Source organism: Primulina eburnea, chromosome 4, assembly GCF_022965805.1.
Source record: "Primulina eburnea isolate SZY01 chromosome 4, ASM2296580v1, whole genome shotgun sequence".
Classification (NCBI taxonomy): Eukaryota; Viridiplantae; Streptophyta; class Magnoliopsida; order Lamiales; family Gesneriaceae; genus Primulina; species Primulina eburnea.
In genome coordinates, this window is record NC_133104.1 from 1071565 (window position 1) to 1096966 (window position 25402).

General features: G+C 34.8%; 4 protein-coding genes and 1 pseudogene across 5 annotated transcripts; 2 read left to right on the forward strand and 3 right to left on the reverse strand.

Annotated features, from left to right (window-relative positions):
• Window positions 1-2028: 2028 nt before the first annotated feature.
• On the forward strand, window positions 2029-8383 carry LOC140830451 (casein kinase 1-like protein 10). The gene is made up of 14 exons (XM_073193773.1): window positions 2029-2739; window positions 2883-2923; window positions 3292-3361; window positions 3735-3883; window positions 3973-4068; window positions 4368-4438; window positions 5562-5623; window positions 5719-5782; window positions 5910-5994; window positions 6169-6295; window positions 6443-6516; window positions 6593-6650; window positions 7243-7379; window positions 7800-8383. The coding sequence occupies exons 1-14, from the start codon at window positions 2664-2666 to the stop codon at window positions 8064-8066; spliced, it is 1377 nt and encodes a 458-aa protein (XP_073049874.1). The 5' UTR covers window positions 2029-2663; the 3' UTR covers window positions 8067-8383.
• Window positions 8384-8820: 437 nt separating this feature from the next.
• On the forward strand, window positions 8821-12907 carry LOC140830452 (pentatricopeptide repeat-containing protein At5g46100-like; annotated as a pseudogene).
• A 33-nt stretch (window positions 12908-12940) lies between these two features.
• On the reverse strand, window positions 12941-16900 carry LOC140830453 (vacuolar protein sorting-associated protein 2 homolog 3-like). Its single transcript, XM_073193775.1, has 11 exons — window positions 16771-16900; window positions 16523-16567; window positions 15096-15130; window positions 14957-15007; window positions 14727-14831; window positions 14578-14649; window positions 14201-14272; window positions 14017-14097; window positions 13646-13681; window positions 13510-13565; window positions 12941-13355 (listed from the first exon to the last, which is right to left on the reverse strand). The coding sequence occupies exons 1-11, from the start codon at window positions 16802-16804 to the stop codon at window positions 13304-13306; spliced, it is 639 nt and encodes a 212-aa protein (XP_073049876.1). The 5' UTR covers window positions 16805-16900; the 3' UTR covers window positions 12941-13303.
• A 1638-nt stretch (window positions 16901-18538) lies between these two features.
• Window positions 18539-24569, reverse strand: LOC140830455 (large ribosomal subunit protein eL14z-like). Its single transcript, XM_073193778.1, has 5 exons — window positions 24379-24569; window positions 24128-24229; window positions 19320-19449; window positions 18962-19074; window positions 18539-18707 (listed from the first exon to the last, which is right to left on the reverse strand). The coding sequence occupies exons 1-5, from the start codon at window positions 24379-24381 to the stop codon at window positions 18651-18653; spliced, it is 405 nt and encodes a 134-aa protein (XP_073049879.1). The 5' UTR covers window positions 24382-24569; the 3' UTR covers window positions 18539-18650.
• On the reverse strand, window positions 19556-24118 carry LOC140830454 (uncharacterized). Of its 2 annotated transcripts, XM_073193777.1 has the most exons (5): window positions 23324-24118; window positions 21498-22474; window positions 20602-21411; window positions 20389-20507; window positions 19556-20276 (listed from the first exon to the last, which is right to left on the reverse strand). In XM_073193777.1, exons 2-5 carry the CDS (start codon window positions 22468-22470, stop codon window positions 19806-19808), a joined length of 2373 nt encoding a protein of 790 aa, XP_073049878.1. In that variant the 5' UTR covers window positions 22471-22474; window positions 23324-24118; the 3' UTR covers window positions 19556-19805. The 2 variants fall into 2 exon arrangements, with proteins under 2 accessions (XP_073049878.1, XP_073049877.1); XM_073193776.1 differs by lacking the exon at window positions 23324-24118 and having other exon boundaries at window positions 21498-23047.
• Window positions 24570-25402: the final 833 nt, after the last annotated feature.

Genomic DNA, 25402 nt, shown 5'->3' on the forward strand with positions numbered 1-25402 from the left:
GATGATGACGCGGACATGAGTGAAGGAAACTGACTGATGTTTTTGTGGTTGTAGTTCATAAAATTCTGACATTGGTGTGCCTTAACTGCTTCTGTTCTGTTCTTAGTTTCCCCTTGCTATTGAACTAATCGATGTTATAATCTGAGTGTTGCAACATCTAACCTACAACATCTAACTTGCAAATTTTACTGGGTTTGTTTTTCAGGAGGAGTCAACAACTGGGTGACTAATCCAGGGGGAGTTACCATTTTTACTGGTTTTGTCCAGAAAGGCAAAAAAAAGGGAGATTGAAAGGAATTTTATTCCTTGGTTTATTCCTTGATATATTTTCCTTATCAATTACTTTCCTTTTGATAATATCCTTAGTATTTTTGCCTTTCTGGAGTATGATTTCGTGTGGATTCAAAAGACTCAAGATATTATCTCTAAGATATATTATCTTTGTTTCAATAGAGTTTGTTTCCTAATAAAATTGGTTTCCATGTTTAATAGGACTAAAAAATGAAGTGGGTATAAATAAGAGATAAAGATACTTATCTCGGTGGCCTTTTTTGGAGTGAGAGACGAAGAAGTTCGAAGAGTTTTCGAGAAAGAAGTCATCCCGTACTACTGTTTTGAGTGTTGCCGAGAAGTACTTACATCCGATGACGACAACACCTAATCATTGTGTTGATTAGTGTGTTGATTTTTGAAGACTTTTTACTTCTCGGTTGATGCATCCCTTGTGTACTGGTGTTACGGTTTGTTAGAGGCTTAGGATGCAATTTGTTACTCGCTTTTATAAGGGAGTTGTTTTATTCTTTCACTAGTATTGGTTTTTGTAAGCTTGCAAGTTTTTCTAGTGAATTATTTTGCCCTGAGGCACCACACAAGTATTGTATACTTGTGCATAATTAACTATCTTGTCTCCTGTTTTGTTATTATTTCAATTAAGTGTTGATGTGTTAAATATATCGTTTCCGCTGCATGTTGTCGTGAGTGTTACAACACCTACGTACAACACCTAACATCTTACTCACACAACACTCACCCTCATCACACTCACACTGTGGGAACAGAACTTTCACAAGGCATTGTATTATTTTATTTTGTATTGGTAAGTATACTCGATGCTTTGAAGTTTGTATGCGAGGAGACTCTGATGCCTATCTAAATAAGGTGATGAGTTGCTATCAACCTACTCTGAAGATGGAAACGGATACGGAATGTATCGTCAAATATTTAATAGGCTTCCACAATATCTAATTTCGTTCAAATAACGGTACGCAGTGGGAGGAACTTAATTGTACATTTAATAATAACAATATGATTTAAATATTTTAAATTACATAATATAATATGATTATTATCTCTCAGTGGTTGTCTTAGTCTTTGGTCTTTAATTTTGATTTTTTTATTAGCTAATTATTATCATTCAAGACAATCTTTAACAAAATAAAATGCCAGCTAGTAAAGTAGAAGAGAATTCAAAGTCTATTGCGGCCACTTTTTAATCAGAAAATTGTTGGGGCCATCATCTTAGAAAAACATTTTTTTATTATTATTAGTAATCAACATAATTTTTTTTAAAAAAAATAATCAGAAGTGAGTTGATTTTTTTTAAAAAAATAATTTTCTTAATATATCAGCACCCAAGAAACTTATATATATGGTATTAAAATAATAATAAAAACGTTTTAAAAATTGAAAAAATACATAAAAGTAAATGAAAACAAAAAAGATTACTTAAATTAAAATAAATAAATTTAAGTGTACATTTTTTTTAAACTGTGAGGAATAATAAAAGAATAAGTTTTATGTGAGACCGTCTCACAAATTATAATTTGTGAGACGGATCAATTCTATCTATATTCACAATAAAAAATAATATTTTTTGCATAAAAAATAATATTTGTTCGTAAGTGAATCGTTTCATATAAATTTTTACCATAATTAAAATGGGAGATTGCATCCACTTTCCCCTCCCAAAATCCGCAACCACTCTCTCTGTCCGATTTCTTTTTTCCTCCCTATTTCACCTTCCCCCCTGTCTTTTCTTCGTTGCGAACCCCTCGATTTTCTTTTTTCCTCCCTATTTCACCTTCCCCCCTGTCTTTTCTTCGTTGCGAACCCCTCGATTTTCGCTAATCCCCTCACCGCCGTGTTGTTCTGTATCATTATTTGTTGATTCATCATTTTTTTATATCGAAATTGGGCGAAAAGCAGCCTACTTCTCACATATCAATGCACCTATTAGCTGTTGATATCATCGGAGACTTCACGAATTAGGGTGCAATATAGGGTGTTTCATATTTCCGAGGCTTTTTTTGTCTGTTACTTTTTGTGGATATATTGGATCTGCAGCTAGGAGCGGAAATTTTAATTTTAATTTTTATTTATTTATGTTTTGTTCGGGATCCGCCTATGACCATCGATGACGGGTTCGTATATTGGGGTTTGTGTTCTTTTTAGGGGTGTGATTCAGTAAAATAGCAAGTTTCCTTGTATCGGTGTTTTTTTTGTCGATATTTTGGATCTGCAGCTGGGAGCTGAAATTTTTGGTTTCTTTTATCCTATGAGGGTTGACTGCGTTTATCGGGCAAACTTTCATTTGTAATTCGGGTGATTTTTGGAATTCCGGATCAAGGTTGGATTTTTGGAGTCATTGAGTTGAATTGGTTGCCATGGATCATGTCGCGGGTGGTAAATTTAAGCTCGGGAGAAAAATCGGGAGTGGTTCATTTGGCGAGCTCTACCTAGGTATTTTATTTGTTTGTTTGTTATTTATTTACACAGGAGACTTGTTTAGATTAGTAATTTTTTTGTTTGATTGTGTTCTGTTGAGGTTTCAATGTATTTAGTTTTAATACTGAGTGTAGAATCCATATGATTTATCGATGCAGGTGTGAACATACAAAATGGTGAAGAAGTTGCCATCAAGCTGGTATTATTGTTTGTCTCAATTATCTTCATGATAGTTCTTTTTGACATCTGTAATAATTTTTTTATGCTAGTTTGTTGACATATCAGAACAAGAAAGGATGATTTTATTTCAAAGGCACAATCTTTATTTTGCTGTTGAATAAGCACAGTTTGTTGAGTAAAATAAGCAAGTCTTGCTTGTTTATGTTATATAAATTATGTTTTCCACATTTTATATCTTCATACCATATCTTTCTGTATAACTACTTAGGCTGTGAATACTTGTGTCGTGAAGTTGAAAGCTGGTTGTATGTCAGAAGATGATAATATTTGTTGTTGATCTTATTTTATCAGTCAATAAAGCTTATTTGGTTCTGCCACAATTATTAGGAATCTGTGAAGACCAAACACCCTCAACTACACTATGAGTCAAAAATTTATATGCTTCTACAAGGAGGAAGTAAGTTGATCTCTCTCACACATATAGACACGCTCTCTTTCCCACACACACACACACACAATTACTCTATATCAATGAGACATCAAACAAGTAAAGCAAATAGCGATCAAACCAAGTATTTGATCCTAGATTTTTGTTTATGGTTAGGGTGGTGTGTAGTGGTTTGTTTTTCTTTACTTAGTGTGAATTCCTGATTGTAGGGATGTCAACTATCCTTTGTTCAATGATTATTTGTGTTTGAGTTATGTGTTTTAGCTGCACTCAAAATTTGAAAATAGGTTATATGATAACCATGGCTCACGAATCTGAAGTAGAACTCATATAAAGCATTCCGTAAATGAATCTAATTATATCATGTTATATTTTCATGCAGCGGGCATTCCTAACCTGAAATGGTTTGGAGTTGAGGCTGAGTATAATGTCATGGTGATAGACCTTCTGGGACCTAGTTTGGAAGATCTATTCAATTATTGCAATAGGAAGTTGTCCTTGAAAACAGTTTTAATGCTTGCAGATCAATTAGTAAGTTGTCGGGATTTTCAGTCTTTTTGTGGGTTATGGTTTTATTTAATCATTAAGTCATGCAATAAGTATATATGCACTATTTTCAGATCAATAGGGTTGAATATATGCATTCAAGAGGATTTCTTCATCGTGATATAAAGCCTGACAATTTTTTGATGGGCTTGGGACGCAAAGCGAATCAGGTATGCCTTTTATCTTCTTAGGTTTCATCCTGTTGTTTGTGTTGTGAATATTATGTGTGATTATTTAGTTTTATTTTCTTCTCACGATGATTGTCGACACTCTCAATAGGATTTGTCATATTTGTTTTGCTATTTATGTAATTGGTTCAGGACTATCATCTACAAATCGTGGGTAGAGTTTCCTAAGTATACTGGTCTTGGATATAAATTTTGAAATGGATGCATAAATATATCTTTTATTAAGCTATATGTGCAAGATGGTGATATCCGTTTCAATACACTAATATTTCTTACTACAGGTATATGCTATAGATTTTGGTCTTGCCAAAAAATATCGAGATCTACAGACTCATAAGCACATACCATACAGGTAACTCCCCTTTGTCTTTGATTTGGCATAAGTTAGTTTCATTTATTGATCTTCGACATTGATTCAGGATTTAGTTGATCATTCTGGTCTTTACTTAGTGAAGTTAATAGAAAAGCTCAGCTAAGATTTGGCATAAGTTAGTTTCTTTTATTGATCTTCGACATTGATTCAGGATTTAGTTGATCATTCTGGTCTTTACTTAGTGAAGTTAATAGAAAAGCTCAGCTAATGGTTATCTTAGTCTGTGACTTATAAATAGAGTTGGCATACAGGAAAAGTGAGGAGATGGTTAAATAAAGCAAGTGTTATGCGAAAAGTGTTGGTGTTCATCTTGGTTTTGTTGGCTGCCTGATTTGATTTAAATATACAAAAAATAAACAAGAGAGAGGATTTTCATGTTCGTATGTAGTTTCTGAGCTCCTGGAGTGCACAAGATTTTGTAAACATGGGGTTTGGATTAAAAAGCTTGCCTGACTTGGACAGACCGACAGAGTGGTTGAAAGTCCACATTACAGTTGAGCTATTAGCCAAAAACCTTAAGTGTGCATGTTGTTCCTTTCAAATGTTCTATGCTTTCATCAAGAACTCCTTATGACTTGCAACTTGAGGTGCATCAGAGTTTTAATCTACCTGTTTTAGCATGACTGATGGATATTTTGGGTGCAAGTTTTACTGAACTATGACTATTGATGTTCCATATGCAATTGTGCTCTTTTTGACTGAGCTAACAATTGTAATTCTCGAATTCAAATAGTTACTTTTCATGATCACAATGATATTGAACCTCTTCTTGGTTTTCCTATATGCCATTGCATCTACTGTTTTCACTATAGTTTCCTGCTTCAAAAGTTATATGGCAAGACAATAGACAGAGTAAACGCGTACAAGTCTCAAATTGTGGACTCGTGGTTTATTAAAATAGAGTCTTGCATGAAAAACTGGCGAAGAGTAGAGACTAAATACGGCTTTTGTTTTTGTTCCTTGTGGGAACTTATTTATTTTCTTAGTTGGTGGATATGATGTAGGATATGGATCTTTTACCCTAAAAAATTTCTGACGATTTTTTACAGTTCTGTTTATGCTTTCTATGCACTGATTGAGTACACTTGGCATTTCATTCAAGGGAAAACAAGAATCTTACAGGGACTGCTCGCTATGCCAGTGTCAACACACACCTTGGAGTTGGTGAGTGAATTATATATCAGCATAAGTTGTTTCTTACCTGGAAGTGTTTACGTTCAATTTCATTTAGTCATTTTGTGATTTATTGCTTCTGGCAGAACAAAGCAGAAGGGACGATTTGGAATCTCTCGGTTATGTCCTTATGTATTTTCTGCGAGGAAGGTTTGTTGTATATTTGTGACTCCCACACTTTATACCGGCTAATCTTTTTGGTATCTTGTTTGATCTTTCTTAACATTTGTTTTCATAATTGTCTATCTTAATTTATTTAACATGTTTTGTATTCCAGCCTTCCCTGGCAAGGACTTAAAGCTGGTAACAAAAAGCAGAAATATGACAAGATCAGCGAGAAGAAGATGTTAACACCAATAGAGGTTTGTACCCTGTATCTTGCTACATTTTTCACATGGGCATATAATGTTTTCGTAACCGGGTTTGAAAGACTAGGTTCTTCTTCAATCAAATATTATTTCTCTGTATTTGATCATTGATTTGGTTAGCGTCATACTGGTAGACAGAGAATGTTACATGATTTAGATTATTTGCAGGTTCTGTGCAAATCATATCCATCAGAATTCATATCTTATTTTCACTATTGTCGATCTTTGAGATTTGAAGACAAGCCAGACTATTCTTACTTGAAGAGGCTTTTTCGGGATTTGTTTATCCGAGAAGGTAAAGACTATTGACACTTCAACCACATTCTTGTCAATTTTCTCTGTGCTTCAGGGATTTTCTTCCCTGGTCTTTTGGTCGTATTTTTACCAAGTACCTTCTTGCATATCTTGTATTTAATCATGTCTATGTTGTAATATCACTCAGGTTACCAATTTGACTATGTGTTTGATTGGACTATATTAAAATATCCTCAGATAGGTGCCAGTTCCAAAGCAAGAGTAAGTGATGACCGATTCTTTTTTCCTTTGGATCTTCTTGAGATACAAGTCTGTTAATCTATGCACTTGCTTTTAGAATCCCCCTGGCAATGCAGTGGCTGGAACTTCTGGGGAAAGAGCGGGAAGAACATCAGGTAACCTCTCTCACCTCTAAATAGCACCCGTAGTGGTAAACTTCTTGGAGTGTGCATTTATTAGTTGATAATTTATTAGCTGAATACCATGCAGATATATGCTCCAAGAAGTTTTTTAATTGATAATTGATTAGCTGAATGCCATGCAAATGTATGGTGTATACTCAGCCGTCTATGATTTATGTGATGAATATCAAATTAACCATAAAGTCATAGTTGTGAACTGCAAAGAAAAATAAAGAAAATCACGAAAAGAGATTATCCGTCCCTCTTCTAATGATCTGCCTTGCATAAGAAAATATTAAGGGCCTTTGGTTTGTGTTTTGTTGTCTTCACATTTTCAAATTTAAGAACACAATATTGAAAATTATGAAATTTCTAGATGTGGAAGAAGATATTTTGTTTGGATTGTACATATTGAAACAGTGATACAACCACCTTTGGATTTACTGAATTTAATATAGAAATGAAGTATGACCGTGGATGTGTTCTGGTTGTGTTTTATATTAAATAATGCATAAAGTTTCCCTTGAAAAAATTTTATTGGGTGCATCAGATCAATAATTGTTCTTGTAATGGATTTTCTGTCCAGTGGGGCGAGATATCCGAGATAAATTTTCAGGTGCAGTTGAAGCTTTCTCTAGAAGGAATGCTTCAGGTCATGCTCGGCCTGGTGACTATTCAAGACACCGGACATCATCAGAAGATGTACCTTCATCCAAGGATGTGGTATATTCATTTTTTTCACTTCCCATTAGCAATTAGGTCGCTCAAATTTGTATTTATTTGGCTTTCTTTGTTTGAATTGAAGTCTGAAAGCTCTCTCGCCCTCTAGCACCAAGGCCATAAATTGACCCCTGGCTTTAATTCTGCATGATTACAATCTGACCTGATACTTTGGGTTTGATTGTGTCGGGTCCAGCATGGGGAGGAAGGGGTAGGAGACTAGATGTTATTAATGGAGGATAAAATAAGCACTCGAACGACATCTTCATGTTAACACATTCTTTGATAAAGCTATTGCAGCTTAGTTACATTGATATATGCTTTATTTATGCTCTGTTTCTGATTAGTGTTTAAAATTATAATCACTGTGGTTTTCATCATGATCTTTGTAATGTTAAGATTCTGTGGTTTCCTTGTATGCAGCAACCTGATTCAGAAAGAGTCCGTACATCTCGAAATGGCAGTTCTTCAAAGAGAGCAGCCGTTTCGAGTAGCCGGCCAAGCTCCTCTGGTGAGGTTACTGATGGCCGTTCTAGCAGATTGGTCTCAAGCACTGGTCGTATATCCACCGCACACAGAATTCAACCAGGCATTGAGTCCAAGCCGTCATCTTTCTCTCGTGCTGCTATCACCAAAGGTTCTCGAGACGACCCTCTTCGCAGCTTTGACTTTCTCTCTATCAGGAAGTAACTGGGCATGGCTTCAACAGATTTAAAAAACGCTTTGTACATGAGATATGAGCACATATTATCTACGTCCTTGCCTTATTCCAGAAACGCAATGGTATCAGTCGTCAAAGGAATCAATGAATTTTGTGTCGTGCAATTTTTCTGGTGTCGGAGATGACAGTAGTTGTGTTAATCATCGTTTTCATGTATCCACGCATCTTCTCTTTTTCTGTTCTTTTTTTTTTTTTAATTTGACAAATGATCATAAGAATGGCACTGAAAATTGTGTGTTAGTACATCATTCTCTCAAGTAAAGCTCGGAAGTCAAATTCTTCTAAATCTGAGTCAAATTCTAACACTTGAGCCGATTTGTTTACAGGATTCAAGACTGAATGTCAGAACCGACCTATAGATAGGATTTTATTCATGCTTATAAAATACAAATGATGTGCTAAAATTCTTGTAGCATTAACTTCAATCTGAATTGTGTAATAATTTATAATGTTAATTTTATAATATCTTACAAAAGTAAAATAAATAGTTTACTACGTTTGTTTGAAAGCCATTCATAATATATATTTGAATTTCGATCTCCAATAATCCCCACCGAATAATTGATTTTCTTACGTCAGCTTTGCTTTTATCTACATATTTTCTAATTTTTTTTATTTTTTCAGAAAATCCAGTTAATTTTATTATAACTGATTTTATTTCCATTTTTTCGATGTTTAAATTGTTTTTGGATTGGTTGGACAACATTCGGATAAATGTTTGGAAATTTTAATATCAAAGCGGGTTTCTCCTACATCTTCAACCCTGTCTGTTACAAAAATTTCGAGATAATCTCACGAATCAATTTTATAAAACATATATTTTATTCAAATGACACGTGAAAAGGTCCGGATTGTACCCGGATAAAAATGGTAGAGGCCTTCTTCGTTAGTCAACTTCCTCCTTTTAAGCTCGTATTTTAGCATCTCGTCTCGAAGCCCATAGGTCGAGGTCCACTGGACTAGGTTTTTTAACCCAACGCTGGAAATGGCTGTGGTCGGTGCTGTGTGCGTAGAGCAGCCTCCGCCCGCCGCCTTCAATTTCAATTTTAAGGCAGTCATTACAACCCTTTGTTGAACTTTTGGAGACACTTCATTTTGAGATGGATTTTTACGGCCACCCCGATCTAAAAAGGTTCGGTTGTTACTGAAATTTGTTACTTTTGTTTGCGGCCATCTATTAGTCCCGTCTTCTCTGTAAGGTACTTTTATCTCCTTGATGAAAGCTGAAATTTTTTTGTTTCCATTTTAAATTTTTTGATAATTATGATAAATAAATGAAGTTTCAACTTCAGAAGACGCATTGGTTGTGGTACTATTTTGTATGTTTCAAGAAACTGTGGAACAGGGTAGTGATTAGAATGCAGTAATATTTTTATTGTAGCCTTTTAATGCCTTGTTTTGCTGTGGTATTGCGAATTTAATTTGTAGATGAGCTCTTCTGGTTCAATCATTTTGATTGTCTGTATCTTTGGATTCATTTACATCGACTAGCTTGATACCTTCTTGTGTACGATGAAGCATAACTGCCAAATGATGCTTGGGACATTGCGCAAGGGCTTTGAGTTCCCTGCTGTTATTTTGCGTTGGAACAGTGAAATAATCTGCATACATTTTATCCCTTCCTGATGGCATTGGAGTCAACTGTTGAATGCAAAGCTATCATTTTTCTATGTGCTAGTGCATTTGAGCTCGTAGTCACCCTTTTGTGGTGGATGGAATCATATATTGGTTGGTATCGTTTCCTTGTAAATTGATTTTGTTTCTGTTGTGAAGAGAACATGTTCTGAAGATCCATGGAGGCATGTTGTATAGCATATAACATTGGTGGTAGCTCTATCAATTATTTATATCTAAGTGAGAGGATAAAGGCAAAAGAGTTAGATGTTACTTCAGGATGATCCATAGAGTTGAGTTCATTTGATCGTAACATGTCAGATATGTGATCATGATTGTCCCCTATGGGAGGTACATATTGTGACGAGATTTTCTTCATCGAGCAGCCATTTGGTTCAACTTCTAAGACAGATTTTCTTAATCTTCCGAATCATGTTTGTGCATTTTTATACGTCATAATTATTGTGAACACAACGCATCAGTCACCGCGGGTTCATACCCTCACTAGATGAATTTTGGGAAGTCGGAAAGTTGCGTGTCTAGAGTTACTTTATCTAAACACTATACTTATAATATCCCAGGCATCCCATCTCTGACAAAGTGCACTATGAGTCAGTGTGCAAATTGGTAAAATTATTTTCCCAAATCAAATCAATTCATAAATATTTATATTTAGGCTATAAACCCCTGAAATAGGATTACTAACCTATTCTAAAAGGACGTTTTATCCTGAAGGTAACAAGTTACTTATGCTCATCTAGAAAACCTTAATTATTGTATAAACAACTCGATAAATATCGTTATGCGATGTAGGTGAGCAATCTGGGTCCCGCGAAGAATGAGGAAGAAAACAAAGAAAAAGAGAAAAGACGGAGATGGGCAGCAGGTCAACAATGAAGCAGCCGCAGCAAGTCATGACATCTCTAGTTGAGGAGTTAATTTGTTCTGAAAAGGACTTGGAAAAAGCAATTTCAATATTTGATGCTGCTACAACAGAGTATTCTAATGGTTTCCATCACGTACCAAAACACGTTTGGTTTAACGATCAAGCGCTTGCTCTCTGCGAACAAATTCATGACAGCTGAGGATATGCTTGATAGAATGAGAAGAGAGAAGTGTAAGATCACTGAAAATATAGTACTCTTTTTTTTGAGGGCCTATGCTAGGATCCACAAACCTCATGAAGTGGTTAGAGTTTTCTGGAAGATGAAGGAGTATGATTGTGAACCCACAGCAAAATCTTATGTAACAGTGTTTTCAGTTCTTTTCGATGAAAGTCAGCTAAAAATGGCTTTTAACTTTTATCGATACATGAGGCAGATGGGAATCCCCAACTAATGTTGCTTCTCTTAATGTTTTGATAATAGCACTATGCTAGAACAGAATATCTTTTGGATTCAGCTTTTAAGATATTTCGGGGGATGCCCAAACGTGGGAATACTCCGGATTCTTACACATGGAACTTTGATCTGTGGGCTGTGTAAAGCTGGGAAAAATATTGAAGCTAGGGAGCTTTTGCTTGAGATGGAGGGGAACGGTTGTTAACCCTCTGTTGTTACCTACAGTTCGCTGGTACACGGGCTTTGCCAGACAAATAAATTGGATGAAGCACGAGGAGATGAAAAGCAAAGACGTTTATCCCAATGTGAATACTTGGTTCTCTTATAAACGGTCTTTGCAAGAATGGACATACTTCTCAGGCCATGAAACTGTTGGATAGAATGATTTGGAAACATCAAGTTCCAAATATGATAACATACAGTTCTTTAATTCATGGTTTCTGCAGCGAAGGTAAAGTTCAAGATGCAGTTCAGATTCTTGATAGAATAAAGCTATAAGAATTGAAACCTGATGCAGGGCTATACTCGAAGATAATCAACTGCTTCTGTGATATTAGCAAGTTCCAGGAAGCAGCAAACTTCCTTGATGAAATTGTCCTTTCAGGTATAACACCAATCCGTGTAACTTGGGGGCTTCATGTTAGGATACATAATCGAGTAGTTCAAGGTCTTTGCTCCGAGAGTAATCTTAATCAAGCTTTCCATCAGTACCTAAGCTTGCGTAGTAGGGCCATTTCTATCGAGACAACATCGTTCGAATGGCTTGTAGAATGTTCTTGCAGTAAAGGAGATTTGCACAAAGCTGCTCGAATTATGAATGAAATGGTGGTTGACAGATGCATTCCATATACGAAAACCTTGAATAGAATATTAGATGGTTTTTGGGACCACAGAAAAGTTCGCGAAGCTGCTGAATTGATGCAATCCAAACTAATAGAAGAATTTCATTAAAAAATATGAGATGTCAGCAGATTTTTCAGTGAGGTTTGAATCAACTGGTTTTTCATTTGAGGTTTTTGCGGGGGTTGCATCAAGATTAATCATCCTTCTCTTGATAGATTTTTCTGTCCTGTGGGGCACATTTTCGAGATAAATATTTACCCGCAGTGGAAGGAATGCCTCAGCTGCTGCTCGCATTGTGAGCATTCAAGGCACAGGACATCATTGTCAGATGTACCTTTGTCCAAGGATGTGGTATCAATTCCCTTTTTCCCTTCCCATTAGCCATTCGGTCATACAAAGATTGTATTTATTTGGGTTTATATTCTTTCATTCGAAGTCAGAAAGCTCTTTCGTTGTCAGCACCAAGGCCTGAAGTTGACCACCTTGGCTTTGATTGTGCATGCAGTGCATTTCATTATCATCTGTTTTCATTTTTATTGAAGATTTCATGGTTTCTGGGTACGCAGCAACTTGATTCAGAGAGAAGCCGTACGTCTCGAAATGGCAGCTCTTTAAAGAGACCAGCTATTTCGAGTAGCCGGCCAAGCTCCCCCGGTGAGGGCACTGTTGGCCGTTCTACTAAGCCGGCATCTTTTTCTCATGCTGCTATTAGTATCACTAAAGGTTCTCCAGACGACCCTCTTCGCTGCTATGGCTTTCCCCATCAGGAATTAGTTGGATATGGCTGACAGATTTGATAAATTTTTCGTTCATGAGAAATGCGGCTGCACCAGGCCATATTATTTATGTTCTTCTCGTTTCCAGAAACACACAATGGTATCAGAGTCGTCAAAGGAATCGATGAAGTTTTGTGTGTGGGAATGTTTCTTATTTTCGAGATGACATTATCATAAATCTAAAATTTTCATTGACATTGACAATTTATTATAGATTTTAGATCAATTCAATTCAAACTCAAGATGATTTATTTGGTTCGAGATTGAATGTTAAAATTAACCCAAAAATAAAAATATTTTAAAAACATTTATAAAATGTAAATGTAAATAAATATACTGAAATTCTGACATCATCAACTTGATTTGATTTGAAATATATTGATACATGTTTGATTTTTAATGCTTTAGCCTGCAAATCTAATAACAATATGCAAAGGCATTTAAAAAGTACGGAACTTGATTCTATTCTGTCGAAAGCTGTTCATCATTGTCACAAATAAGCCTTGAAAAATTGTGCCTAAACAAGATTGAAGAGGAGGAACTATTTACCCAAGTATTACAGTACAGGGAAAAAATTGGCACTTTAGGCTGGTCAAGAAGCAATATAAGTAAAGTTCCAGGCTGCTGCAGCTCTCAAGGATTTCTGAGGGCTGCCAATCTCTTTTCAAGTTCATCGATGTTTGAACTGCAATAAAATAGACATGTAACAATAAAATAGACATGTAACGAGTGTTTAACCGTACAAGATCCTATACATGAACAAGACCCACAAACTTTAAAGATGACTGATTATTGTCTGTACACAAAATTAAGCTACAAATATACATATATTATGTTACCTGCTAGATCCCTCGGTGTTCTTCCCAGTAATTTTACCTTTAGGAGCAGCTGACAACTGTTGAAAGTTCAGAAAGTAGATTAGCTCGATTGTTAGATGCAAATACTTGAAATTACAGAAAAATGTATCTAAAAAACCTGTGAGGCGACATCCACACCAATTTCATCCAGCACCTGGAAATGTTTTTGCAAATCAAGTGAAGATGCATAAACAAAAGAAAAATAAACCAGATTCTCTGGCAGACGATGAAAAAATTTGAATTTTGATCTCAAATGCTCCAAGCAATAACGTTAGTAACTTTCAAGGGCAGGTATTTTCAGGAATTAGTTCAATACATTAAGGATGACAAAAAAGTTGAATGAGACGTGGTTGATGGATATGAAACTCCAGAACCATCATCAGAGCTTCATACCAGGACTATTCTTTTGAAATGGATCACATCTGGTTATTAAATCAGTCAACAGAATCACAAAATATGTAAGCTTTACTCAGGGAAAACAAATATTACTTGATTTGTCAACTCGTCTGTTTCCTCTTCAGCCTCATCGTCATCTAAAGCATCGTCTATGGCGTCTGACATCATTTCAGTCTGCAAGTGCAAAAAGTTGGCAGAGGAAAGTTAACATTTTTAGATGAATTTATGTATGCATGTTCGTAACACAGTTTGGAAAAATGAAATGATTCAAACTTACAGTCATATCCATTTGTGCTGATTGTTTTTGAAATTCGTGAATCACTTTCATTTGCTTGGCAGGGGCCATTTGCTGCCAGTATATGCGATCAAAATTAAAACAAGAGCAATCAAAAATTCGTGAATCACTTTCATTTGCTTGGCAGGGGCCATTTGCTACCGGTTTATGCGATCAAAATTAAAACAAGAGCAATCATAGATCACATTCGGTTATAGTTCAACTACATAAAACTACACACACACACGCGTCATAGCTCAACTACATACACATAGAAATGTGAAGTGTTTTCTAAAAAGGAATCGTGAGTGGCAAATATAAGAAATAATTTAATAATGGTGTTAGAAAGATAGGATTCAACTAAAAGTAGAGGGTCTTGCCTTATTCATGGCCGCCATGGCTTTACTGGCACCTTTCATACCGACAGCAACAGACGATTGAGCAGACATTGCCTGCGAAAGGGAGAAATAAATTATTTGTGCTCCTTACAAAAACAAAAGAAGACTATTATTATGACTATCTTTCTTACCTGAGTATGAGTCGCTATGCCCCTCATTTGAGCTCGACTACCTTGTAAATTGGCTATTTGTTGACGAAGCCGGACCAGTTGGCGAGCAAGAACTTTTGTTGCTGCCTGCCGGGGGGAAAAAAAGGCAGGGACGGCGAAAGATAGGAAAAGCACTCCAATTAATCTCTTAACAGTCACGCAAGTACTAGATGTAATATTTATCAAAGATGCAATCCATGTGTTTTACAGACCTCATTCCCCGTTTTAGCAGTTCTCTTGATCTCAGCAACAAGTTTCTTCTCCTGAAACATCAATCATGAATTAAATCTAGTCAATTTTTACCAAAATGGAGAAACTGTAACGCTGAAAACACCAAGAATCTTGGATTACCTCCAACTGCAATGTATTGATTTCCCTCTCTATACCTAAATCAAAATCACAGATCCAAAATAGCATATGTAAGCTCAATAGTTAATTCATAGTTTGAAGTAAGAAGTTACAGTGCAAAGTGAAACTTCAATATAAGAAATCAACAAATGTCCGTTCGAACTCCTCCATAAACCAAAGCAACAATCAAGAATTTCATACAGTTCAATTCAGTTAACAATGGGCACCAGGAAAATTACATACAACCATTAATTTTTTTATTTACACATACAAGATAGGCAGCACTTGTTTGGAATGCATAGGAATCATGGATTCCGATTTTCATTAAGGGTTGATTGATTAATTAATGTCTTTAACAAACTTTAGTTCGGTATATTATCAAGCTTTTACCTTTACATAAAGCAAAAAAAAAGTGATATTAGGTCTTAGATTTCACTTTTTTTTCAAACGTAGAAATAAACTTATTTTTACAAACATCGCCAATTTAGGGGTATAATCGAGCTGAGTTGAGCTCGAATAGCAGCGTAGCACCGTACTTGATCTTGACATGAGGAAGAAAAGGTACTGGAGCTTGAAGTTGATCAAGTAGTGTTTCTCCAGCTTGAACTCGAATTCACAAAAAAAGCTCTTTAAACTTCTAAAAATTGAATATTAAGTATGTACATGAAATAAAATTAAGAGAAAAATGGTAATTTAATTATTAGTAGCAAAAGTAAAAATAACTTCTCGAGTTCTAGCACTCGAAAAATACACAATCCTTAAATATCAAAGCTTGAGCTTGGCTCGAGAGAGTATTGAGCCACTCGAGTTCAACTTGTATGCATGGACTCAAGTTGAGCTTTGACCGAGCTGCTAGAGCTTGGTTGCAGTCCTAATCCAAACATAGAACTACCTGCGTTTGATTCTAAAACCACTTAAAAAACCCAACCGGTGCCAATTTGGATAAAGAAGCTGACTTTAAAAAGAATGGTTGGTAAAGCAAATCGAGTGTTTCTTTCACAAAATGCAGAACCAGTTTAGTGAGTAGATACCCGCTACAGCCGAAAAAGGGAATTTTACTATCACGCCTATGCCGTACATTAAACAATCTCCATGATTTTTTAAATAGAATGTGAATTGAAAGTCAGAAAATAACACATTTCCTGGCATCAGACCTTTAACTATTAAAATGCTATTTCAAGAAAAGCTCCGTATCCTAAAACGATTCTTTTCATGATTTGCCTTCTTCATCCAGATGCATTATAAATAAGTCGCTTTTATTTGGTTAAATTTCTATCCACTGGAGCTCGCGGTATTCACATTGCTTAATTGTTTCACAACAAAAAAACAACAGAACAGTGCTATCAAAATAAGATCAACCAATTTCGGAAAATAAATGTTAAAATAGAAAAATTACGAGCAAAGATATCACAAATTCGGAAATCAAGTACCTCTAGTGGCATTGGCCATTTCCCGTTTACTCTCTCGGAGCGCCTCTGAAATCAAATCAAAATCCACAAACAAATCATAAACAAAATCCAAATTCAATTACTCCACGAGTCAACGCATCGACGATTAACCATGACCTGATATGGTTTAAAGAATTAAAATATATTCAAGTCAACAACCATTTTCTGCACTACGTGATATAGACACGAAAATCAAAATGCACAATTAGGGAAAAAATCAGAACAGAAACCTTTGGCCGTGGGCTTTTTGGAGAAGATGTTCATGTTTCGATTGCCACAGAGGTTGTAGGGTTTGAACAAATTCTATATAGACGCGCTACAATTGTATATGTAGATGTATATATTGGCGCTGAAAAATGGGAAGTTATTAGTTTTTTTAAAAAAAATTAGAAACTCTTGTTGTTTTCTTTTCAAATTAAATAATCCAATTTCTATGAAAATACTCTTATTTCCATGATACCATGAAAATATAATACTACGTCTTTTGTAAGATGTTCTGACGAATCTTTATCTATGAGATCGGTCAACCCTACCGATATTCATAATAAAAAATATTATTCTTATCATAAAAAGTAATATTTTTTCATGGATGACCCAAATAAGATATATGTCTCACAAAATACGATCTCTAATACAGTTCCACACAAGTTTTTGTCAAAGTATAATATTAATTTTCAAATATAGAATTGTTGCAATAGAAATATAATTTTAAACAGATATTCAGTGTACATGATTCTGTTAAACTTATCCATCATATATCATTATTCGTGAAATACTCGTGGATATCAGATTTTTTCATTACCATATCAGTTGAAGTTTTGCATTAATATCTCTATTAAAGAAATTATTTTCTCTTATGCTAGTAGTACTAATATAAAATCTAGTTATCTTTGAAAACTATATATATCTAACTAAGGTTTATATCAATTTCATATTTACACTAATTGACTTTAAAAATTATACACGTATTTTTATATATGTTGAGGAGTTGTATGGTCGATAAAAAGGGATGTAATCGAGTCGAGCCGAGCCGAGCCGAACTCTTGAATGTTTGAACTTGGTTCGTTTATAATCGAGCCGAGCTCGAACTTTATTTAACGAATATATGCATGGCTCACGAGCTTATTCAAGCCTTTATCGAGCTAAACAAACTTAATAAATATGAATTATACATTTAAATTTCATTAAATTAATTAAAAAATAAATTATATATTTAAAAAAATATATTATTTTTATTAAAATTTGTAAATTTATTGTAATAAATAAATTTAATATATTTTTCTATATATTTCTTAAATAATATGCAAAATCAATAAATCAAATATCAAATATATTATTTTTTCATTTAAAAGATTACTCATGAACTTACCAACGAACATGTTCACGAACTAACGAGCCGAATACTGTAAAGCTTAAGTTTGATTTGTTTATCTTAACGAACTTCATTAAACGAACTTTTATCGAATCGAGCTTCGAATAGCTCACAAACGGTTTGGTTCGTTTACATCCCTAAAAACCTATAGATGATAACGGGACATGAGATATTATTATTATTATTATTACGAGTGTGTGTACATATATACATACCGTATGCATATATAATATAATATAATATATATATATAGTGTATACAGTGTACATATATGTACAAAATATATATACAAAGTATACATATATATACATATACACATGGGACGAATACAGAAAATACATTATCTTTTAATATTAGTAATCTTCTATCGCGGTGGGTAATTTGGTCGTGTTTTTTAGGGGGTAAATAATTCATTTTATGATTCTAGTAAATTCAATAATCGTCATTGTTAGATTTTATAAACCACGAATATAAGATCTTGTATTACATCAACTTAAATAGTGAATACCGTAGGACAATCAATTTGAGTTAACACATACTTCGCTTTAAAATATTATATTACTCTTGTAAAAAAAAAATCACTATCTACTCTCATTTCTTGCACTGCATCAAATTGAATACCGGAGGAACAGAATTTAACGGCATACATAAAACTGAAAGTAAAACGTGATTTAACAAGAACAGCTCAAAGGGAACATAACTTTCCAAAATCGTTCCAACAATCATAAAAACTAGAACTTACGCCGCGATCTCTTTCTTAAGATTTGCAAGCTCTTGCCTCACAACTCCTGCTCTCTGTAGTTTCACAGTAACAACAGACGGTTAAGACGCCTATGCCAGAAAGATCACCTTTCTGCTAAATATACTTTCCATTGGAAAATTTTCGGTTTAATGTGTAAGTGGTGAGTACCCTTTTCGGATAATTTCGGTTTAACTTTTGGGAGGTAAGTGTTATTCAATTCAGATTCCTTGTTTTAGTTATTTCCCTAGATAAAGCATACGTGAATGATACTAGGAAAAAGCTATGGTATCACAAAGATTGTGTGTACCTTGATTTTGGCCAACATTAATTTGAATCTATCAAAATCATTTAAGGTCGCCCTTCTCTTTTGCACGATCAACTTCCTCCCCCATGAACTCTTTTCCCACTTGCCCTTGACATCTGCAAGATACGACACCACACTTCAAATTAAAATAAATGAAATCAAGTAATGCAAGTGCTATATTCGCTTCTGTTTTCTGGAAATGTTTGACTATGGTAAAATATCCACAGTCTATGTTTCTTTCACAAAAATGCATTTTCATCATATCACATACACCACTCATGAAACAATTTTAAGATAGAAATGTCTAACAACATCAAACAGACCAATATATACTAGCTATACAACATCAAGTAATACACACCAGCAGCTTCCATAGCAGCAATAAGTGTCTTCTTCTTTGGCACCCTTTTGATATCAATCTTGATGTCAGTAAGCGAAAGCCTCTTGAAGTTCATTTGACTTCGTACCATGTCGGGCGAATCCACTAGAGCCTGTCATTTGGATAAACTCATCCGGGTCAAAAATTAAAATTGATCAATATTACACGATATTATCGAACAAATAGGAATCAATGAATCATCCTACTAAATCGAAATCCAACCCCTCCCGACCATAGTTGTCAAGGGCGCAAGGCGCACCAAGGCGCACAAGGGCTCTGGAGCCTGAGGCGCAAGGCGCAAGGCGAGGCGCGCGCCTTACCGAAGCAAGGCGCCCGTTTTTAATTATTTAAAAAAATATATTTATCTTAGAATAATATATTAAAATATGAAATAATTAAGTCACAATGTCACACAAAACAATAAATAATTAATAAGCTCATAATAATAAGTAACAAGATTAAAATTCTTCAATCATCTAAATCAAGTTCATCTTCTTCCATCGAATCATCAGAGTCCCTAGAACTTTCGGACTTGTATTCTTCTTGATCTTCACCACTTTCTTGATCAACATCAATTTCTTCTTCCTCTTCATCCAAAAGATGTGAAATTGGCCTTTTTCTGGTTGTTTTGGATGTAGATGCCCTTACCTCGTTTGAAGAAGATGAAACACGAGATCTAAAACCATAAATCGGTTCCCCAACCCCAGCCGCTCGGCCTACATCACCCCATGTCAAATCATCATCCCCAAAGACTAGATTATTTTCTTCATTGTCCAATCTCCCCATCAACCATTCATTGCTATCATCGATATCATCCAATGAAATAGGATCAATTTTGTCGCGCAAATCATATCGACGTTTCAATGCCCTGTTATATTTAATGAAGACTAGATCATTCAAACGCTTCTGCGCCAACCTGTTTCTTCTTTTCGAATGAAGCTGCAAAAATTTTAAAATACATTCATCCTTCATGAATTGTTCGAAATAATAACTACAATTAATATGTCAAGACTCAAGAGTATCTATTTAATGTTAAAATTTAAATACTTACATGCTGAAACATACTCCAGTTCCGCTCACAACCAGAAGCACTGCACGTAAGACTGAGAATTCTAACAGCAAAATCTTGCAATTGTGGGGTCGTAGAACCATAAGCCAACCACCATTCAGCTGTCAAATGAGATAAACAAAATTTCGAAGTTAAAATTCTTAAAGTTTTCAACAATATGTTATGATCTTGAAATAAAAAACAAGAATTAATTACCTGGTGATAATTTATTTCTATGTCTAATAGCCATAGAACCGCCAAAAAGCCCATCAGCATTTTTATATTTTGAGAGTTGATATGTGATTTTATCTTGAACGTCAACATCTTCACACATCTTTTCAACACACTCGTACAACCCCTTCATAACTTCAGCATCTTTTTCTATCTCTGGATTCGTATAAAAGAATTCCGGGTTCAAAAAGTAACCAGCTGCATGCAAAGGCTTATGAAGCTGATCCGTCCACCTTTTATCAATGATTTCAAAAATCTTCTGGTACTTCTCTTTATTGTTGTTGAAAGCCAAAGCAATAGCCTCCTTAGCTCGATCCATAGCCTCGTATATATACCCCATGGCAGGTTTTTTTTCACCATCAACTAATCGAAGCACTTTAATAATTGGGCCACCAACTTTAATGGCATAAACAACATGATTCCAAAACGAAGGCATCAATATAATCTCTGTTGCACGTTTACCTTCTACCTCCTTCGCAAATCGACTCGTGTTCCACTTTTCTGAAGTGAACATCTTTCTTAAATTCACCTTCTGTTTTTGAAACCTTTTTAAAGTCAAAAAAGCAGTGGCAAAACGAGTTTTCCCAGCCCTAATCATTTCTCTTTGACCTGTGAATTCTCTCATCATGTTCAAGACTTGTGGCCTATTATATATATAGCCATTCACCATCATCCCCCTTTCATAAACCTTCTTCAGTACAGGAATTTTGAACAAATCTTCAAGCATTAAATCCAAACAATGGGCAGCACATGGAGTCCAGAATATGTGTGGAAATCTTATCGTCAAATACTTCCCTGCATATTAAAGATTAATGTTATTGCTTATAAATAAAAAATTTAATACTTATTACAAAGTAATATCTTGAATTCACATTTCATACCTGCTGAAATATTTGCAGAGGCATTATCTGTAACCAGTTGAACAACATTCTTTGGACCAATTTTCTCCACATACTTTTCAAGTAAGTCAAACAACTTGAGACCGGTATGAGAAAAGCCGGATGCATCCACAGATTCCAAAAATATTGTCCCTCTTGGACCGTTCACCAAAAAATTAATTAAAGTTCTATTTTTTCCATCAGTCCATCCGTCAGCCATTAATGAACATCCATATTTTTTATAGTCTGCCTCGTACTCTTTCAAAAGGATTTTCGTACTTTGTATTTCTTTATTTAAATAAGTTACCCTAACTTCATGGTAACTTGGGGGCTTCCAATCATGAGTACAATAAGATGCAGCTCTACAAAATTCCTTAAAACTATCATACTTTACAGCATTGAACGGAATACCTGCATCGTACATCCATTTGACAAAATACTGTACCACAGAGTCTCTCACTTTTTTCTGACTCTCATCATATTTCTTTGAATCTTTTGCTCCTTTCTGCTTTCCTTGAATAACAACCTGATCCATATTGTTGACAAAAAAGTAATCAAGAGGACCAACCGTCTTTGTCTTTTGACTTGAGAAAACAGGGGGGATGGCGGCAGAACTCGCTGTTGAACTAAATATTGATTGTTTCCCTTTTCGAGGGATTGGAACCACATCATCTTCCAAAATTTCCAATTGCTCATCAAAATCATCAAAACTAGGATTCATGTCCATTTGCTGCTTGATTTCTTTTTTTTTGGAGATGTAAACTTGAATTTCAGTTCTAACATGCTCAGGGCATTTTTGACATGCTTTGGCATTTCGATGGCCTCCAGCAAGATGTTGCTTGAGACGAAAAATTCCTCCCTTGAGAATTTTGTCACAAAAAACACATTGCACGGAATTAGTGTCTTTTGGATTGATTAATTTCCCATAATTCCAGCCAGGATCTTTACGATTCTCCAAATTTTCAGAGGCAGACATTATCCTGGAGAAAATATTGCAACATATTAATTAATAATTCGGTATATATACAATAACATAATTTATAAAAAAAACCCGAGGTAGACATGACCACAATCTCAGTTTATGGCAATCAAAGTAGTTAAAAGATATTTCTCAATTATTCGTAGGTCATTCATCCACATCAAAGTTCTAATATTCATCTTCTCAAATATCAGATCTTACAATCAAATATTTCACAATTAAATATTTTCGAGTCTCGTGATCAAAATATTTAAGGTTTCACGATCAATTAATTAATATTTATTTACTTTTTTATTTAAGGTAAAAATTTATTTTTGAAAAAAGCTAACATGGAGCATGGTGGGATGCGGTTGGCAGCCACCACCGCGCTGCATGTAGCAATATATTTTTTTAAAAAAATAAAAAAGTGGAAAATTCGAGAGACAATTTGTAAAATAACATCATTGCCAATTATTTTCTAAAGATGAGCTATGATACTCTCGAACATACACATAGTTATTGGATTTATCATGCCATAAAAAATATATTAAACTCTTAAAGGTAGTGGGATCCCTGGTTTGTCTAAATATTAAAAAATATTAAAAGATATTAAAGGCAGTCCAATTGATATTATTGATTACGTGTTCCGGTTGCATGGATTCAAGACATGTGTAGTTTTAAATTTCATTTTAATTTAATAAAGCGGTCCAATCAAATATGCTTTGATTTCTGCATGTCTTTCTCCCAGTTCTCTATCTTTCTTTGCACATGTGCTACATTCTTTAATATGAATTCTAAAAGAGGTACCGGCACTTCTGCTTTTAAAAAGTAAAAATAGAAATAAGATATCGACAATATCAAGAACCGATACCTGAGCTTCTTCACTAACTGGTTCTTGACCTTTCTCTTGTCTTATTCACGCTGCCGTCACTCGTCACGTTGTTGGCTGTATTCTGTGGTAGTCTTCACAGCTTTGTCGCTTATATAATTTCTTACATAGGCTGCTAGGGTTTGGGATTGGGCTGGGCTTTTGACCTTTAAGTTTATATTAAAAAAAAAACAAAACAGAATTTAAAAAAAAAAACAATCTCAGGCGCGACTAAGGCGCGCCCGAGAGCCCTTCCAAGGCGAGCCCAGGCGCGCGCCTGGGCTCGCCTTTGTAAATCGTTGCGCCTGGGATTGTCCCAGGCGCAACACCCGCGCCTGGTGGCGCCTCTCGCCTCAAGGCGAGAGGCGCTCGCCTTTGACAACTATGCTCCCGACACCACGAGAGTAGGGCGTAGCTGAAATGCGAGTGCCCTTTGATAAATCAATCAAGCAAAACAAGAAAACTAGTCAACATTTTCTTTATTCTAAATTGAACACTGAACTTGTCAATGCCAAAGCAACGCCAATGCCTCATAAGCTCATCAAATTCAACAAATGAAAAAAAAAATATGCTAATTCCTGATTAAGGCTTTTCGTGCAATAAGATAAAGTAACAACTAGAGCTACTAATTCAGCTCGACTGATATAAAATCTACAGCAACCAGCAGAAAGCAAATAAAAAACATTCATAGCATGAATCCAACCAAAAATAATCCAAATTCAATATTTTGCAAAAACAACTAGCAGTAATCCGAAGCATCCCATAAAAATGATCGCAGTAGAAAGCAAGTAACCGGAATATACATACTCTGTTCTGGTCGATGACGTCGACGATGACAACAAGCTTGCCGTAGTCCTTCCCGTAGTTGACTAACGCCACCCTCCCGATCTCCACATACCTTTTGAACGGCTACACATTATCGAAAACATTCCAACAAATCAGGTATACTGAACTCGAATCGAAGATTATACAAAAAAATCATCGCACAGAATACATATCAAACATAACTGCAAGCCTCCGTCTTATTGTACGGGAGAGGAAGCTTTTGGGGAACTCACCATTTTCGGCGATCACTCTTGTCTGCTGCGGAAGTGTTGCACGTGGGAGCCTGCGGGAGAGAAACAATTGGATTAGGGTTAGCTTAGAATAAGTAGATTTCTGGGCTTGCATGTGTTCTCGACTGGGCTTAAGTTGGGCTAAATTTAAATTTGGTCCATAAATCTCGATTGCATCAAACGTTGTATTCTCATAAATATTAAAATTAGTTTATATCTTAAAATTTTTAAATTATATTCTCAATAATTCATCAAACATCGAGGACTTCACTAGCTCAGCTAACATATACGACAAAGCTTATTTTATTATATTGGTGACGATGAAATTTACAAAAAAATTCGTTTTTTCAATAAACTTTGGCTTATCCACAAATATATCAAGTTATTCTCTAGATTTATGTATTTATGTGAATTACTTTATTACAGTTTTTCATCGGACTCATGTCATGATTTTGACTTCTTAAATTCATTAATATCTCAAATTTTGAATATGATCTTGAGTTTTTCATTCAATTATGAAAATCTTTGTCATCATTTAAATAATAATAATCATCATCATCATCATCATCTATTCAATTATAACAAATGTTTGTTTCAATTTAAATAATAACTGATTTTATTCATACTATTTTTTTAATGTTTTAAGTGAAATGGTAAATGAATTGAGTAGATCTGTTGTGAGACGGTTTCACGAATTTTTATCTGTGAGACGGGTCAACCCTACTGATATTCACAATAAAAAGTAATATCTTTAGCATAAAAATAATATTTTTTCATAGATGATCCAAATAATATATATATATATCACAAAATACGACTTATTAGACCGTCTCATACAAATTTTTGACAAATGAAGAGTAAGTCTCCCATTTTATGTGGGTATTTACTTATTTATATCCTATAAATTCGACTAAACTTTTCTACCAAACAAGTATTTAGAGATATAAGATCACAAATTTGTTTGGTAATACATTTTAAAGAGTTTATAATCTTTGCCCTATATTTCTTTTTTTACTCCAATGTTTCA